The following is a 15,950-nucleotide window of genomic DNA, read 5'->3' on the forward strand; positions in this document are numbered from 1 at the left end:
AGTTACTTCTCAGTACAACACTGGTAAAAACATTGTTAAAGGATCCATTGAGCAATGTTGTGATTACCTTCCATAGGCATAGTTTCACAAGGAATTTTTAAAGACTGAGGCCCAAATTAAATGGTTAAATTAAGAAGTAAAACTGAAGGCATATTTCATATATATAGCATTTTTATAACAACTGAAGTTAACATAGTTACTTGATTATGCTTTATGCCTGAAAAACACATAGTGATGCCCCTTTAAGTTATGTTCGATATGCACAGCACTTTTATAACCATGGAAGGTGACAGCTACTTGATTGAGCTATAAAATAGAACTGTGTACCTGGAAAATAAAAGAAGATGAAGCGTTTTAATAGGTTCAGGAGTCTGACTCAGATAAACATCCCAAAGTGTGCTGAAACCATTGTGGACCTTTCTGCATTATCAAGTGGAACTGGTTGTTGCAGTTCCACTTGATGGAACTGCAACTGGACTTTGTAGTGCTATTTAGTGCTATCTCATTAATATCTCTGATGTTCAGTTTGCTAACAAATCTATAAGGGCTGTCAGACATACATGATGAATATATTGTCAACCTTTCCCAACAGATTCATGCTAATATTGAAAATTCATGGAACGAGGAGGAAGTGTGGCGGGTGGAGATGTACGTTTCCTTTGGGATCATGAGCTTTGGGCTCATGTCCCTCCTGGCCATCACCTCCATTCCTTCTATCAGCAACTCTCTCAACTGGCGGGAATTCAGCTTTATCCAGGTACAAACCTGTCTTTCAAGACATGTTAATGGCTTGTATCTACAGAATAAGTAATGTCTGATGAAAAAGTAAAGGTGCCTGTTCACCACTGACCAGCTGAAATTGTGTAACATCATCTTATTTCATGGTTTAGTTTGATAGTAAAATGTATAGAAATAAAGCACTAATACACTTGTATGTAACCTAATTTGCATTGTGTGACAGACCCAGTGTCTGAGCCTGTTAAGATAATTAAATGTTCCTTTAAAACACAGGGAAATGATGAGACACACAACTGATGTAGGCCCAGTCCCAATACTCACATTTCCACCCTTGTTTCCTTCAAATGCAAGTTCATGTTTAAGGGTTTGAATGACTAGTGTGTCCCAATTTACCACATCCGTCTTCCCCCCTTGAGGTCCTGTTATCACATTCTGCTAAACCTGCACCAGACAGACTTTGGGGAAGCATATTACTTGCAATTCATGTGACATTTTGAAATTAGTTTTATTGAAAATTAAAGCTATTGCAAAAAACAACAGCAACAAATGTATAACAATCTACAAAAAACAGAATGCATCTCCTTTTGAAAAAAAGACATGTTATGGGGTTACTATCTGAAACTCTTCCATTAAGGAACAATTTTGTTCCACTTGTGTTCTGCACCTTACTCAGATGCCTTTTGAACAAGGAGTTGATTTGTGAGAGCAGTGAATGTGTTAGGAATTGGTTTTCTCCGTGTTGATTTGAGTTTTTCTGTGTTTATTTTGAGTTTCTGTGTCTTCTGAGTCTCCGTGTTGTCCTGTCCCTTGGTTGTTTCCCAGGTGTGTCTCGTTCCCTGATTACCTCCTGTGTATTTAATGTCACCTGTGTCTTTGTGTTTTTGTCGGGTCCTAGTTGTTTGTTGCCGTCTTGTCGAAGCTGTCTTTCCAGTCTCTTCGTCCATTTGTGTAGCCTGTTGCTACCAGTGCTGAGCCCTAGTCTTCCGCTCTATTGTGCTGCCAGGTTTTTGGTAGTGATGGTGAGATGAAGCTTCATGAGGCATTGAACCACTTGAGCCAACTGGTTCGAGAAAGGGTTCATTTCTTGAGGCTTCATGTGCACACGAAACCACCTACTGGCCAGGTGTATAATCACAGCCAGCTGTATCTTAACACGTGTGATCCATTGAATTTTTGTCTATTATGGCTCTTGGGAATGACTTCACAAAAGGTGTAGGACGAAATCATTTGTCTACATAAATTATGTATACACATATGTGTATAATAAAATATTGTTTGAATGTATTCTCTGTGTGTAATTATTCCCCAAATAGTAGTGTCATGTGATATGGCATGTTGTGTAATAAAGTTTTTCTGTGACTCTAGAAAAATGGCATGGGCAGAGGACAGTGAAAGTGCTTGTGGAACTAGGGAGGGGGTAGTGAATAGGCTAATGCTTGTGTAACTTGGATGATTTCATGCATTTTTATTAAGAAACAACAATTTCTCCACAGTTTTTGGTTTCAAACGATTTCTCTTTTTTGACACTACATGGATGAGGTGTTATTATTGTACCCCAACTCCTTGGAGCACAATAAACACCTCACCTTTACAGAAAATAAGAAACAGTGAAAAATACAGTTCCTCATAAGCAAACCTAATGCATCTGCAAATGTTCAGTTCACTTTACCTTGTTAGGGCTTATCAAATCGAAATGTTCCCACATAGGGGAAATCCTCCTCTTTCTCGCCGGCTCCATCCTACTCCTATCCTGTCCTCGCGCTCCTAAATCTCCTATCTATCTATCTATCTATCTCTCTCTCTCTCTCTCTCTATCTCTCTCTCTCTCTCTCTCTATCTCTCTCTCCCTCTCTCTCTCTCTCTCTCTCTCCTAAGCTCTCCAAACACCAAACTAACTGTCTCAAACTAAATAACCACTATCCAAACTCTGCCATCCAAACTATCAAAACTCTATCTACTCTCTCAACTGACTGCAACTCGCCTACAACAACCCACATTTTGAATGGAGCCTGTGGGGTTTCTAAAGCTGTCAAACCCCGCGCCAACATCTGAGCCACTTCCCGAAGCAGTCACGTGGTACAGCCAGGCAGCGAGGCTTCGGACGTCATCGTTTTCGGCTCCTCCCCTAAATGAAGCAAGCTTCGATACGTGCTTTACGGAAACGCCCCCTCCATTACTCGACACACGCCTCGAAGCCTCGGCACATCACGTAACATCACTAGTTTTTGGACTTTTTGGATTCTGTTTGGTCAGCGTATTTTTGGATTTTTCATCATTAAACTTCATCATCTCATTTCAACCTGGGTCTACAAGCGTCTGCCTCAACACCTCCTCACACCACTTCCTGACAGAATGAGAGGGAGCATTCTGCAAATCAACATTTATGAGTATAATTTTTTGATACAATAATTACAACATTGACTAGAAGACAATGCCGACTAGAAGATAATCTTGCATTATCAGAGATGCAATAAGTTTATAGCAGATGTGGGAATGATCAACTTGTCTGACTGTTGATTGCAGCAATCCACATTATTAGCAGAAATAGAGGGCCCCAAAACCAATTTTCGGTCTTGGACCGGCCCTAATATGGCGTATATAACAAGAAGATAAGACACTGTTAAATTTCTGACAATCAATGTGCAAGGATTTGGACGGAGTCAACAGCCAGAGAGAAGAAGAGGTGTGAGGCTGTGACAGAGGAGCTAGAAGGCAAAACAGAAGAAGAGGCTGAGGACATTTGCCAGTTTCCATCACTCAGACTTCAGCACTGTAAAACATTTGAGCCACATGTAATGGTGTCCACTATCTTCTACTCTTTACGTCAAATAAATCTTTTGAGTTTTAGATTTTTAACCTGAATGTGTGAGTTTGTGACAGATAAACGTACTAAGTCGTGTTAGCCTTTTATTAATTTTGTTGAACCTCCAGGAGTTGAATAAAGTTTTTATGTTAGTACTTCAAAAAATTGAAAGAAGACAAAAGCAGGAGAGGGAACTGTTTCCCAGAGTGCTTAGTGCCATGTTTTTGTATCCTGTGTTGCACCGTGAGTGAGATGGAAGTGTGTTACATTAACCTGACTCTGGTATGTTATTAAGGCAAATCTTAATTAGACATCCATCCTCTTCCGCTTATCCGGGGTCGGGTCGCGGGGGTAGCAGCTTCAGAAGGGAGGCCCAGACTTCCCTCTCCCCAGTCACTTCTTCCAGTTCTTCCGGGGGAATCCCAAGGCGTTCCCAGGCCAGCCGAGAGACATAGTCCCTCCAGCGTGTCCTGGGTCTTCCCCGTGGCCTCCTCCCGGTGGGACGTGCCCGGAACACCTCACCAGGGTGGCGTCCAGGAGGCATCCTGACCAGATGCCCGAGCCACCTCAACTGCCTCCTCTCAATGTGAAGGAGCAGCGGCTCTACGCTGAGTCCCTCCCGGATGATTGAGCTTCTCACCCTATCTGTAAGGGAGAGCCCAGACACCCTACGGAGAAAACCCATTTCGGCCGCTTGTATCCGCGATCTCGTTCTTTCGGCCATGACCCAAAGCTCATGACCATAGATGAGGGTGGGAACGTAGATCGACCGGTAAATCGAGAGCTTTGCTTTTTGACTCAGCTCTCTCTTCACCACGACGGACCGGTACAGCGCCCGCTTGACGGCAGACGCTGCGCCGTCAAGGCAGGGCTAATTAATTAGACATAAGATTTTTATTTATTATGTTTCTAGAACTTAATGAAATTGGAGTGGTACTCTGAGTGATAAATAAATAAAGCCTTTATTAGTCCTTAGGGTGCAGCATAAGGGTGTGGGTTTGTATGCAGGGGGCAGAGAGAATGGAAGGTGGACATATAGATTTCACAGCTATTGGGGGGGAAAAAGCTGTTCTTTAGCCAAGTGGTTGTGCACTTTACATATCTGTACCATTTCCCTGACATTAGGGGTAAAGTTTGTGTCCTGGGTGGGTTGGATCAGCAGCAATACAACTGGCCTGGTGGTCAGCTACAGGTTCAGTAGCTGACTCTTCCTCATCAGAAAAGAGATGTTCAGCAATCAAGTTAGGTCTGAGGTGATGTGGATGCCCAGGAATTTGACATTGTTTATGCCCTCCACTACCTCCCCTTGAATTCTAATAAGTGGGTGCACTGTCCTCCTGGACTTCCTGTTGTCCATTATGACCTCCTTGGTCTTGCTGGTATTAAGCACCAGGTTGTTCACTGAACACCACTGGGACAGGTTCTGGATCTCCTCTGTGCAGGGTCTCATCATTGTTTGTTATCAAAGTCACTGATAGGTTTATTTTAATTCAAACAACTGAAACAAGATGGCGGCGCGTGTAGATGCTGCGGCTCGGAGCTCCCGTGTTTTCGTTTTTTTTAGCCTGTTTTTATTGATGTCTTCGCTCAACACACTACTGGAAGCCGTTACAACTTACAGCAGATTAGAACTGTGGGACATAGGAACACAGTTTGGACTTCACACACCCACCAAGCTGGACTTTATTCCTCCAGAGCTGCTACGAACACCTGGGACTATGATCATTCCCCCCATGCTGCCAAGGCGACGGAGGAGGCAGCGCAAACAAAAGAGGGGTAAGAGAGCCGGCGTGCGTGCTAGGCTACAAGCTAGCCCTCATAAACCGGCCCTCCCCAGCCTCTTCCTCGCCAATGCCAGGTCCCTCGTCAACAAAATCGACGAGATGCGACTCCGGATTACTTCTCGCCGGATGGACAGCTGTGTGACTGTTGTCACAGAGACCTGGCTGGAGGATAACATCCCGGACGCAGCGGTGGAGATAACGGGGCGCGCTCTGTTCCGGGCGGATCGGACTGCAGCTTCGGGTAAGGGCAGAGGCGGAGGTTTGGCATTGTATGTACACAATGCCTGGTGTACAGCCACACACTCTGTCGGCACATTCTGCTCTCCTGACTTGGAATATCTGGCGGTGAAATGCAGACCCTTCAAGTTGGTGAGAGAACTCTCGTCCATTGTGATCGTGGCCGTCTACATACCACCGAGGGCTAATGCTAAGCTAGCATTAGAGGAGCTGTACTGCCTGATCAGCGTGCAGATGAACTCCAACCCGGAGGCAGCCGTGATTGTGGCGGGGGACTTTAATCACGTGGAACTGAAGGCTGTGTTTCCCAAATTCCACAAATCCATAAATTTTCCCACCAGAGACAATAACATTTTGGACCAGGTCTACTGCAATATCCCCGGAGCCTACAAGGCTGTAGCAGCTCCACATCTGGGCATGTCTGACCACATCTCAGTGGAGCTGATTCCTGTCTACAAGCCTCTGGCCTGCAGAACTAAGCCGACCACCAGAATAGTTCAGGTCTGGACTGAGGAGGCCTCCTCTGCACTTCAGGACTGCTTTGAGCATACAGACTGGAGTGTGTTCAGGGACGGCGCAGACTTGGAGGAATACTCATCGTCCGTTCTGTCCTATGTTCAGTTCTGCACCGATGCTGTCCTCCCTGTTAAGACCATAAAAGTGTTTCCAAACCAGAAAACATGTCTGGACAGCACAGTACGGGCCCTGCTGAAAGCCCGGGATGCTGCCTACAGGTCTGGAGACAGGTTGGCTTATAGCAGGGCCCGGTCGGAACTGAAAAAAGGTATTAAGCAGGCCAAGCTCCAGTACAAACAGCAGATTGAGGAACATTTCATCAACAACAACCCCCGAAGCATGTGGAGAGGCATTAGAACCATGACGGACTACAAACACAGCACTCAGCTGACCAGCCGCGACCCCACCCTGCCTGACACCTTAAACAGTTTCTTTGCCCGCTTTGACACGGCGGGCAGCAGAGAAGCCGTACATCTACCCCAACTGGAAGAGCAGCACCAGCCCCTCGTCTTACAGAAGCATCAGGTGACGTCCACCCTGAGGAGGATCAACACCCACAAAGCTCCAGGACCGGACAAGGTGTCAGGCCAGACGCTGAAAACCTGCACCGACCAGCTGGCAGGAGTGTTTCTGGACATTTTCAATCTGTCCCTGCAGCTCGCCATGGTTCCTGAGTGCCTCAAGTCTTCCACCATCATCCCTGTACCGAAGAAGAGGTCCATCACCAGCCTGAACGATTACCGGCCCGTCGCTCTGACCCCGGTGATCATGAAGTGCTTTGAGAGGATTCTTCTGAGGTACATCAGAGACTTCATCCCCACAAACCTGGACAGCCTTCAGTTCGCCTACAGAGCGAACCGGTCAACAGAGGATGCTGTCTCCATCACTCTGCACACAGCCCTGACCTATCTGCAGCATCCCAACACCTACGTCAGGATGCTATTTGTAGACTTCAGCTCAGCATTTAATACCGTCATCCCAGACAAGCTGGTGCTGAAGCTACTCGAGGTGGGGCTGCCCGCTTCACTGTGCCACTGGATCAGAGACTTCCTCACCAACAGGCCTCAGGTGGTGAGAATAAGTGGCTCAACATCGTCCCCACTGGTCCTCAACACAGGCACGCCGCAGGGCTGTGTGCTCAGCCCAGCTCTCTTCACCCTGTTTACACACGACTGCGTGGCCATCCACCCCACCAACACAGTCGTGAAGTACGCGGACGACACAACAGTAGTGGGTCTCATTTCAGACAACAACGAGACCCACTACAGAGAGGAGATTCTGCAGCTCACTCAGTGGTGTTCAGCCAACAACTTGGTGCTGAACACAGGGAAGACCAAGGAGGTCATTGTGGATTACAGAAGGTCCAGGAGGACGGCTCACATTCCCTTCTCATAGATGGAGAAGTGGTGGAACGTGTGGACAACATCAAGTTCCTGGGCCTCCACATCACTTCTGACTTCTCCTGGAACACAAACACCTCCCACCTGGTGAAGAAAGCACAACAAAGGCTCTTCTTCCTCAGGAAACTGAGACGGGCTGGACTTTCCTCACGGCTGCTCGTGAACTTTTACAGGGCGATGATCGAGAGCATCCTCTGCCTCAACATGACTGTGTGGTATGGTAGCTGCACAGCACTGGAGAGGAAACAACTAACACGGGTGGTGAGAACAGCACAAGGCATTGTGGGATGCCCCCTCCCAGACCTGGACTCCATTTACACAGACCGGGTCAAGAAGAGAGCTGGATCCATAGCCATGGATTCCAGCCACCCGGGCCACAGACTGTTTGTGCCGCTGCCATCAGGCAAGCGGTACAGGAATATACGGACTACAACAAATAGACTGAGAAACAGTTTCTTCCCCACAGCCGTCAGAGCCATTACTCCCTGCTGCCCCCCCCTCCCACACATATCATAACCTCGCAGTCACACATACATATCCCCCACCCCCACACAGCCATATTGTTCTGCACTTTGCACTGTCACATTATCTGTACTTTGCCATAATTGGACCTGCTGCTACTTCTTTGGTGTGGTTGAGGGCCTTTAGTTAATTTAGTTGTATATATTGTTATTATTATTATTGTGTGTTTGCTTATTTATACTGTATATATTTGACCTTTTGCACGGGAGCTGCAATGGAAATTTCGTTGAATTCTGTTCAATGACAATAAATGCTATCTATCTATCTAACTTACAGTCACTACGGTGGTATTATTTGCAAACTTTGGAATCCTGATAGAGGAGTGGATGGCTACACAGTCATAGGGGAACAGTGTAAAAATAACCAGTGAAGCACACAGCCCTGCAGGGTGGATGATATTCAGTCCCCTATTCTCACCACCTGAGGCTGGTTGGTGAGAAAGTCCCTGATCCAAAGACACATTGATGATGAAAGTTCCAGGTCACGGAGCTTCACTATCAGCTTCTCTGGGACAACAGTATTAAATGCTGAACTGAAATTGACGAATAGCATCCTAACATTAGTGTCCGGATGCCACAGATGTGTCAGGGCTGTGTGTAGTTCAATGGAGACCGCATCCTCTGTGGATTGGTTCCTCCTATAGACAAACTGGTGCCTGTCCAGACCAGCAGGAAGGTTATCCTTGATGTGTTTTAGGATGAGCCTCTCAAAGCACTTCATAATGACTGGGGTTACTGCAAATGGGTGGTAGTCATTTAAGTCAGTCATAGTAGATTTGTTTGGTAACGGCACAATGATGGAGGACTTAAGGCAGACAGGGACAGTGGAAAACTGCAGGGACAGATTGAAAATGTCTAAAATGACCCTACCAAATTGTCAGCATATGACTTCTGGGTCCGTCCCGATACCTTATTTGGTTGTGCAGCTTTGTTGGGGTTCATTCTCTTCAGAGAAGAAGTCATGTGGTTGAGGTGCAGGATTAGGGGCTGATGTCTCTCCTCTAGTTGGATGGGAGGATTGCTTTCTCTGCCACTAGTGGCGTTAAATCTAGAGAAGAAACTGTTCAATGTATCGGGAAAAGAGGGATCCCCACTGTGCCACCGGCTGGTGCTCTTGTAGACTCCCATAGTGCTTAGTCCTTTCCACATATTTTGTGGGTCATCAATGAATTGTTCCTCAATGTGCTGCCTGAACCTAAGCTTTGCCAGCTGTATTCCTTTTTTTCAGGTCTCTTTGGGCATTAGTGTAGGCTAACTTGTCAGATGACCTGTAGGCAGTATCACGGGCTTTGAGCAGAAATCAGTTCCTTCCATTCATGGCTTCTGATCAGGAAAAATCTTACCAGTTTTAGTGGGTAAGAAGACAGCATTTGTGCAGAACTTCACATAAGATAGAACAGCAAATGTGTAGCTCTCTAGATCTGAGCTCTCTTTGAAAACCTCCCATTGAGTAATCTCAAAACAGTCCTGGATGAGGAGGCATCCTCAGCTATCTTAGTATTTGCTTTATGTGGAATATAGTCAGCAAAGATCAGAAGGGAGCTGAACTCTTTGATCAGATCGAAGGGTCTGCAATAAACTGGGTACTTCAGGTCAGGTGAACAAACGTTCCAACGGTTTTAACTGCTGTGCACCCGGAGTTTATGCACAGACCTTAGCTGAGGCTGCAGTTTTGTCTGCCCGGTGTTCTTTCAGTGCTACCTCATCAGATTTTCCTACCGTAGCACAGATAGATAGGTATACAGTATGTATATATATATATATATATATATACCTAATACTCTCAAAGGAGAGTTCATAAGCTCTGACAAGAGATAGAGATCAGAGCTCATAAGAGGTCAAAGAAACAAAACTAAGAAAACAAAATTAACTTTAAGTTGATATAAATACATATGTTAACTAAATGTATAACATTTAATAATAGAATAAATGTATCCAAATCAACTAATATACAGTATGTTGTATTGAAACTAAAGTGTTGTGTTTGTATAAAAAAATAAATTGTGCATAAAAAGAGTTACTGACTTAAGAGTGTGGCCATCACACTAAACAAGACAGCAAAACCTATTCTAGAAACCACACAGGCAGCAACCTGCAGACATTGTGACCCAAAAGTGGTGTACAATATCAGTGCACAGGTGGACACAGGCCTGTTTTCCATTTTTGACATGAGTCGTTTTCTTTTTCTCCGTAGACCACTCTGGGTTACATCGCCCTTCTCATTGCTACTATTCATGGCCTACTGTTTGGCTGGAGACGGGCCTTGGATGAGGATGCCTACCGCTTCTACCTACCCCCCAGCTTTGTGGTGTCCCTAGCTCTACCTGTCTGTGTCATACTGGGAAAGGTGCTAATGTTGCTTCCCTGTGTAGGTCACAAGCTTCACCAAATTCGCAAGGGTCTGGACACCAGTCCCTGCAAGGCCCGGCGCCTGGAGCCGGTTGGCTCAGCAGCTAACATTTCACCAGAGAGAGTTACCATTATGTGATTTACTCCAGTTTTTTGCTCATTTATGTGACTAAACACTTTGTGGTTTTAACTCTATGAACATACCACTGTCTTTCTCTCAGCAGTTTTGCTGACTTGTGTGCTGCGTACATGTGACCATGTTAGGTCTGATGTCACAGTTTTCTCCAAGTAAAGTTATAGCACTGAATAACCTTCCTGTCAGTATAAAAAGTCTTCCTCTAGTGTTTTATCAACACAATGCTTTCATTCTTTTATACTTTTATTTGAAATTTTACACCAATTGGTTAAATTCTTGTTCTCCTAAGTCTGGTAAAACATGTTTCTGCCAAATGTTTCCTAATCTCCAAGAGAAGCTCTGCCATTTTTATGTAGTAGAAATAAAAACAATGATTCAGCAGTTAGTGAATGCTTTAAACTATTAACAGTCCCGGTGACTCATTGAGCCATCCATGTCCACTGAGGTTGATGGCTCTTATTTTCAAGCATTAGCCCTGAGAAAGAAGATGAAGTGGAGCCCGACCTTTGAAAATCTTGCATACATTCTATCACATGCATCACTTCAAAACCGCTTCTTCTTTTGATGGATCTCAACCAGTGACATGCCATCATGGAAAAATAATATATAATGACAAGATAATTTATATTGCTATTTTCACCCTGTGGTTTGCACTATAAAGTATTTATTTTTCATTTAGCTAAACCAATTTTGATTACATTTTTCTTCAAAATCACTGAATTTTCACAATTGTCCATTCAAATCTCAGCTTCCTGCTGATGAAGCAGCAGGAAGCTGAGCCTCATCTTGGATTACGCAACCTCTCTCTAACTGCACTGGCTGCCATTTGATGAGAGCATCCTGTGTTCCTTCTGTGTGTATGTTCCCAATAAAATGGTTAAAAACATTTCATATATAAAATGATTTTCCATAATGCATATGTTTGTTTGTTTTTGTGATGAGGAGCGATCAGAAACGGCAGAGAACAAATTTGAGGTGTTGTTTTATATATGTTTACATATGTTTAACCCTAATAAATATAAACCCTTTTATATATGTTTTATATCTTATATTCAAACATTACAATCTTATTTCATAAGTGCTAAGCTTGAGCATTTCATAGCTAAAATAAGTAAAGATCATTCGAAGTCTCATGGATGCAGCATAAACAGTCCCTAAGAGTCTCAGAAAGTTGAGCATGTTCACAACAACACTGTACTCACACATACACTTGGCAACAGGTCAAGCCATTGCAGGATATAGCAATCCACCCACACTCCAATCTGTCTACCTCTTCAGTGCATGTAATGCCTCAGGTTACCTTGTGGTATTTAGGTATGTTGGCTCTTATTGATGGAAAATACTAATTAAATTTAAAAACTGCATAGTATCCAAAACTAAAAAAGAATGATTGTCCAAAAAAGCATTTTCCTCCAGAAAGTTGGGAATGAAGGCTTGAAAAAGAAAACAATCTCAATGAAAGTACAAAGCTTCAATATGCTGCCACACTGAGTGACATCACATTTCTACAATTTATTCATATCAACAATAATTACTTTAAATTTAACATACAAAGTCATTTAAAAACCAAAAACTTAAGTAGGAACTGAAATGTGTCCTAATAAGTACAGTATTCCAAGAAGAGGATTAGGACCACTGAAAAAAAAAAAATTTGATTTTAATATGAGATTAAACTCAATTCTTTTTTGTCAGCGGCCCTAATCGTCTTCTTAACCATTGTCTAAAAATTATATTTACAGCTCGAGAAATACAGTATGTGAATTGGGCCTAATAAATTAATCTGGTGCAGAAATAAACACCTTTATATATATATATATATATATATATATATATATATATATATAGATAGTTACAACAATTTTAATGAAACCATTTGAATCAATTTTAGATAAACAAAACATACATTTGGAGTTTTTAAGAAAAGGCTAGTCTGCTGACTGCTTAGAAGGCAGAACCCAAGTCTTCAACTCGTCTGGATGTTTAAGTTTGAGGCACATTATGTCCAAACTGAAAGCTGCGATCCTGTCAGGGTTTCGCTGCACAACACCATCTAAACTCCACTGAAACTCTCCAAAAGTATAATAATAATAATAATAACACAAAATCATCTAGGTGACCTTAGGAGCTCAAGCTGATGCAGCACATCCTCGGCGCTGGGTCTGCAGCGGACATCTGCGCTCCAGCAGCGGCCCAGCAATGCCGCACACCGCTTCCCCAGCACAGAAAGAAACACCGGGTGGTCACATACAGACGGCCGCAGATTGTGCGCCACCACAGCATAGAGGATGTGTTGCCTGTCACCCGTGTAGGGGGGCTCTCTGGTCAAAAGCTCCCACATGGTTATCCCCAACGAGAAGATGTCCGCATTAGGAGACACCTGCTCACCTTTGAGCAGCTCCGGGGCTCGGTGTGAATACGTGCCACATCCGTGGCTGACCTGGGGGCTGACGGCGCTCACTTCACAGTCACGCTCCAGCTTCAGGGAACAACCAAAGTCGGCAATTTTACACACTTCTCCCCGCGACACCAGCACGTTGGCTGGTTTGATGTCCAGATGCACAACACTGTGGGAATGAAGGAAGCTCAACCCCTTCACGATGTCTGTGGAGTACTTCAGCCACCGGTCCTCCCCGAGCTCCTCCGAGCTCTCATATATGATCTGCTGCAGATTTCTGCTGCCCACGAACTCCATGACGATCGCTCCGATCGCTTCATCCTCCAAGTCCGCCAGCACGCACGTGCTTGCGGCGATGATGCGCACGACGTTTTTATGGTGGAGATGTGCGGCGTTCAGCTCAGCCCAGAAACTCTGTCGGGACGCCAGTTTGTTCTTTGTGCTCTTTTTCACTTTCTTCAGCGCAACAGTTTCCCCGAGGTACTCCGCCTTGTAGACGGAGCCGAAGCCCCCGGAGCCCACAACTTCCACGGAGCGCAGCTGATCCCAGTAAATCACGGAGGACCAGAGGCGGCTTGCGACTTTACCATGGAACCGCTGGGGGGGAACCTGCAAGGTGGACCCTTGGGACAGCTGAAAGAGCGGGCTGCTACAAGCCGCGACGTCTGCAGACGGGTAGATGTCTTTCCGCAACAGGCGCGTGACGGGAATAGGAGAAGGCATGGCGCGAGAGTTCACACGGGTGTGTTCAAGTGAGCTGACGTCACCTCATCCAATTAATCATGCCCTGGAGGCAATGCATGCTGGTTAATCTCTCTAAAATAAATACTTCAAATAAATATGCAGTCATGCAAATGATCAAATGTATCAAAAACAATTTCAGACAACTCAGCCCAGCTCGGGGTTTACATTGGCTTATTTTTTTAACCTTTCAAATGTTTATTAATACAAAATAAACAATAAGGATGTAAATAGTGACATACATAAAATGTTGAGTAATTGTGCTCAGATTTGCATAAACATGAGCTCATACATTGCAGAAATCTAAAAATATAATATTTCCAATCTCTGGAGTCATTTCTTTAACTATATAATCAATCAACCTCCCACCCCTCATAACTTTGGCAAATAAAGAGAAACCGTTTCAAAATTCTCTTTCAGTGTTTTGTGTGATAGTATGTTTGAGCCTCCAAAAATGAGCAAGTAGAAATTTCTTTTATCCAGTAATCTGTCATATATTTAACATTAGAAGGGGATTTTTCAGAAAGTCTACCTTGGTGAAAAATAAATATACTAAGTATGTTCAATTTTAGTATACTTGAGCATACTTTAAGTCAGACTAATCATGAGTATACTTCAAGTTCACTTAGGATTACTTAACTTAAAGTGTGACATATTGGAACAACTAATTTTGTGCTTAGTGTATTTTAATAGTATTTAAATTGTATAATTTAAAGTGTACTAAGTGTACTTTCATGTACTTTTTTGAACAACTTAAGTTACACTTAATATACTTTAAGTATATTGCTTTTTATGAAATATAAACGTGCTTGATTAGTATATTTTGAGTGTACTATTTTGGTGATCAAATTACATTTAAAATATATTTAGAATGTATTTTAAGTATATTGACATTACAGATTTTATATATTAGTAGTGTGATTACAGTATGCTACAATTACACTTTTTGGTTTATTATAATTGCTAATGAAGTACAATTTTAGTTAGTTAATGTCTTTTATTATTCTGCTTTGCCACTTTGTACATTACATGCTTCATACACACTACTTTTTTCAGCAGAACTGAAAAAGTAAAAATCCAGATTTGATGTAAGTTGTCACTGAAGCAAACCACAGGGGGCGCAATGCAACAAAATTAATTAAATTCAGAAGAAGAAGTAATAGGTCGGTTCGGCGTGGGAGAGGCAAGGAGCGCGAGTTTGAACAGGAGGTTGGGGAAGCTTCGACGGAATACGATTAAAACGTTATCTGGCGAGTCATAAATTGCATTTAAAGGTGGTTTTGGCATAATCTGGATTGTGAGTGGATTAAGATGGCTAGTTGTAGTGAGGGGCTTTCGGAAGATGAAAATATGGACACAGGATGGTCTATAGCAGAAAATAGAAGAGGGGAGGGGGGAAAGATAAGGTTTAAAGGGACTAAGTGCTGGTAAAAGATCTCTTGAGGATGAGGAAGAAAGAGTTGAAATAAGAAAGAAAATTATGAAGATTTTAAAGTCATATTAAAATTTAAGGCTGGACAGGATATGATTGGAGTAAGTCCTATCAGTTTGTCAAATGGATTTAAAAAGTTATTGGAGATGTAGAACTAGCTAAAGTCTTAAGTTGATGGAAGCCTATTTATCATTTGTAAAAATGCTGAGCAAAATAATAAGGCCCTAAAATTACAAATGGTGTGTAAAAAAGAAATGCTGGAAAGAAAGGTGGTTGGGGAAGAAAGAGGAGTAAAAGGAGTAAAATCAGGGATTCCTGTAGGAGAAACTTGGAGGAGCTAAAGAAAATAATGAAAGGAGGAGAGATTACAGGCATCAAGCGATTACAGGCTTTTAGGAGTGGGGAGAAAATGGACAGTACATCTACTACTGGATTTCAAAGATAAAGTTCTGCCTGATAAGGTGATGATTGGTTACATGAGCTTTAATATAAGAGTTTATATTCCACCACCTCTCAGATATAATAAGTGTCAAAGGTTTGGACAAACTGCGAACGTTTGTAAAGGGAAATAGATGTGATAGGGGTGGAGGTGAACAGATGGAAATAATCCTGTAAAATGTAACTGTGGAGGAAATCATACTGCTGCATATGCAGGGTGCATGGTAAGAAAAGAGGCAGCTGAAATTCAAAAAGTTCAAACTGATAAAAGAATTACTTATGCTGAAGCAGTGAGAGAAGTGAAGAATAATGATCCAAAAATAAATTATGAAAGGAAAAGAATTGCAGACAATAATCAGTGTAGCATTACATTGGAAAAATTGATTCCTTTTCTTGCATATATCATAAATTGCTCAGAATGAGCAAGAACTAAAACTGAAAAAATAAAAATCATAGTAAA

At 43.1% G+C, this 15,950-nt stretch overlaps 2 protein-coding genes across 3 annotated transcripts in view; one reads left to right on the forward strand and one right to left on the reverse strand.

Moving 5' to 3' along the window:
- Nucleotides 1-11,515, forward strand: part of steap2 (STEAP family member 2, metalloreductase) — a 50,012-nt gene extending 38,497 nt beyond the window's left edge. For both annotated transcript variants that reach the window (XM_028025668.1, XM_028025669.1), the window contains exons 5-6: nucleotides 593-757; nucleotides 10,194-11,515. In XM_028025668.1, coding sequence (XP_027881469.1) covers nucleotides 593-757; nucleotides 10,194-10,487 — 459 coding nt within the window. In that variant the 3' untranslated portion in view covers nucleotides 10,488-11,515. The remainder of the gene's footprint in view (nucleotides 1-592; nucleotides 758-10,193) is intronic.
- Nucleotides 11,516-11,940: 425 nt separating this feature from the next.
- mos (v-mos Moloney murine sarcoma viral oncogene homolog) lies at nucleotides 11,941-13,968 on the reverse strand. The gene has a single exon (XM_028025680.1). It carries the CDS (start codon nucleotides 13,600-13,602, stop codon nucleotides 12,589-12,591), a length of 1,014 nt encoding a protein of 337 aa, XP_027881481.1. The 5' UTR covers nucleotides 13,603-13,968; the 3' UTR covers nucleotides 11,941-12,588.
- Nucleotides 13,969-15,950: the final 1,982 nt, after the last annotated feature.

The sequence above is a fragment of the Xiphophorus couchianus genome, chromosome 8 (assembly GCF_001444195.1).
Source record: "Xiphophorus couchianus chromosome 8, X_couchianus-1.0, whole genome shotgun sequence".
Classification (NCBI taxonomy): domain Eukaryota; kingdom Metazoa; phylum Chordata; class Actinopteri; order Cyprinodontiformes; family Poeciliidae; genus Xiphophorus; species Xiphophorus couchianus.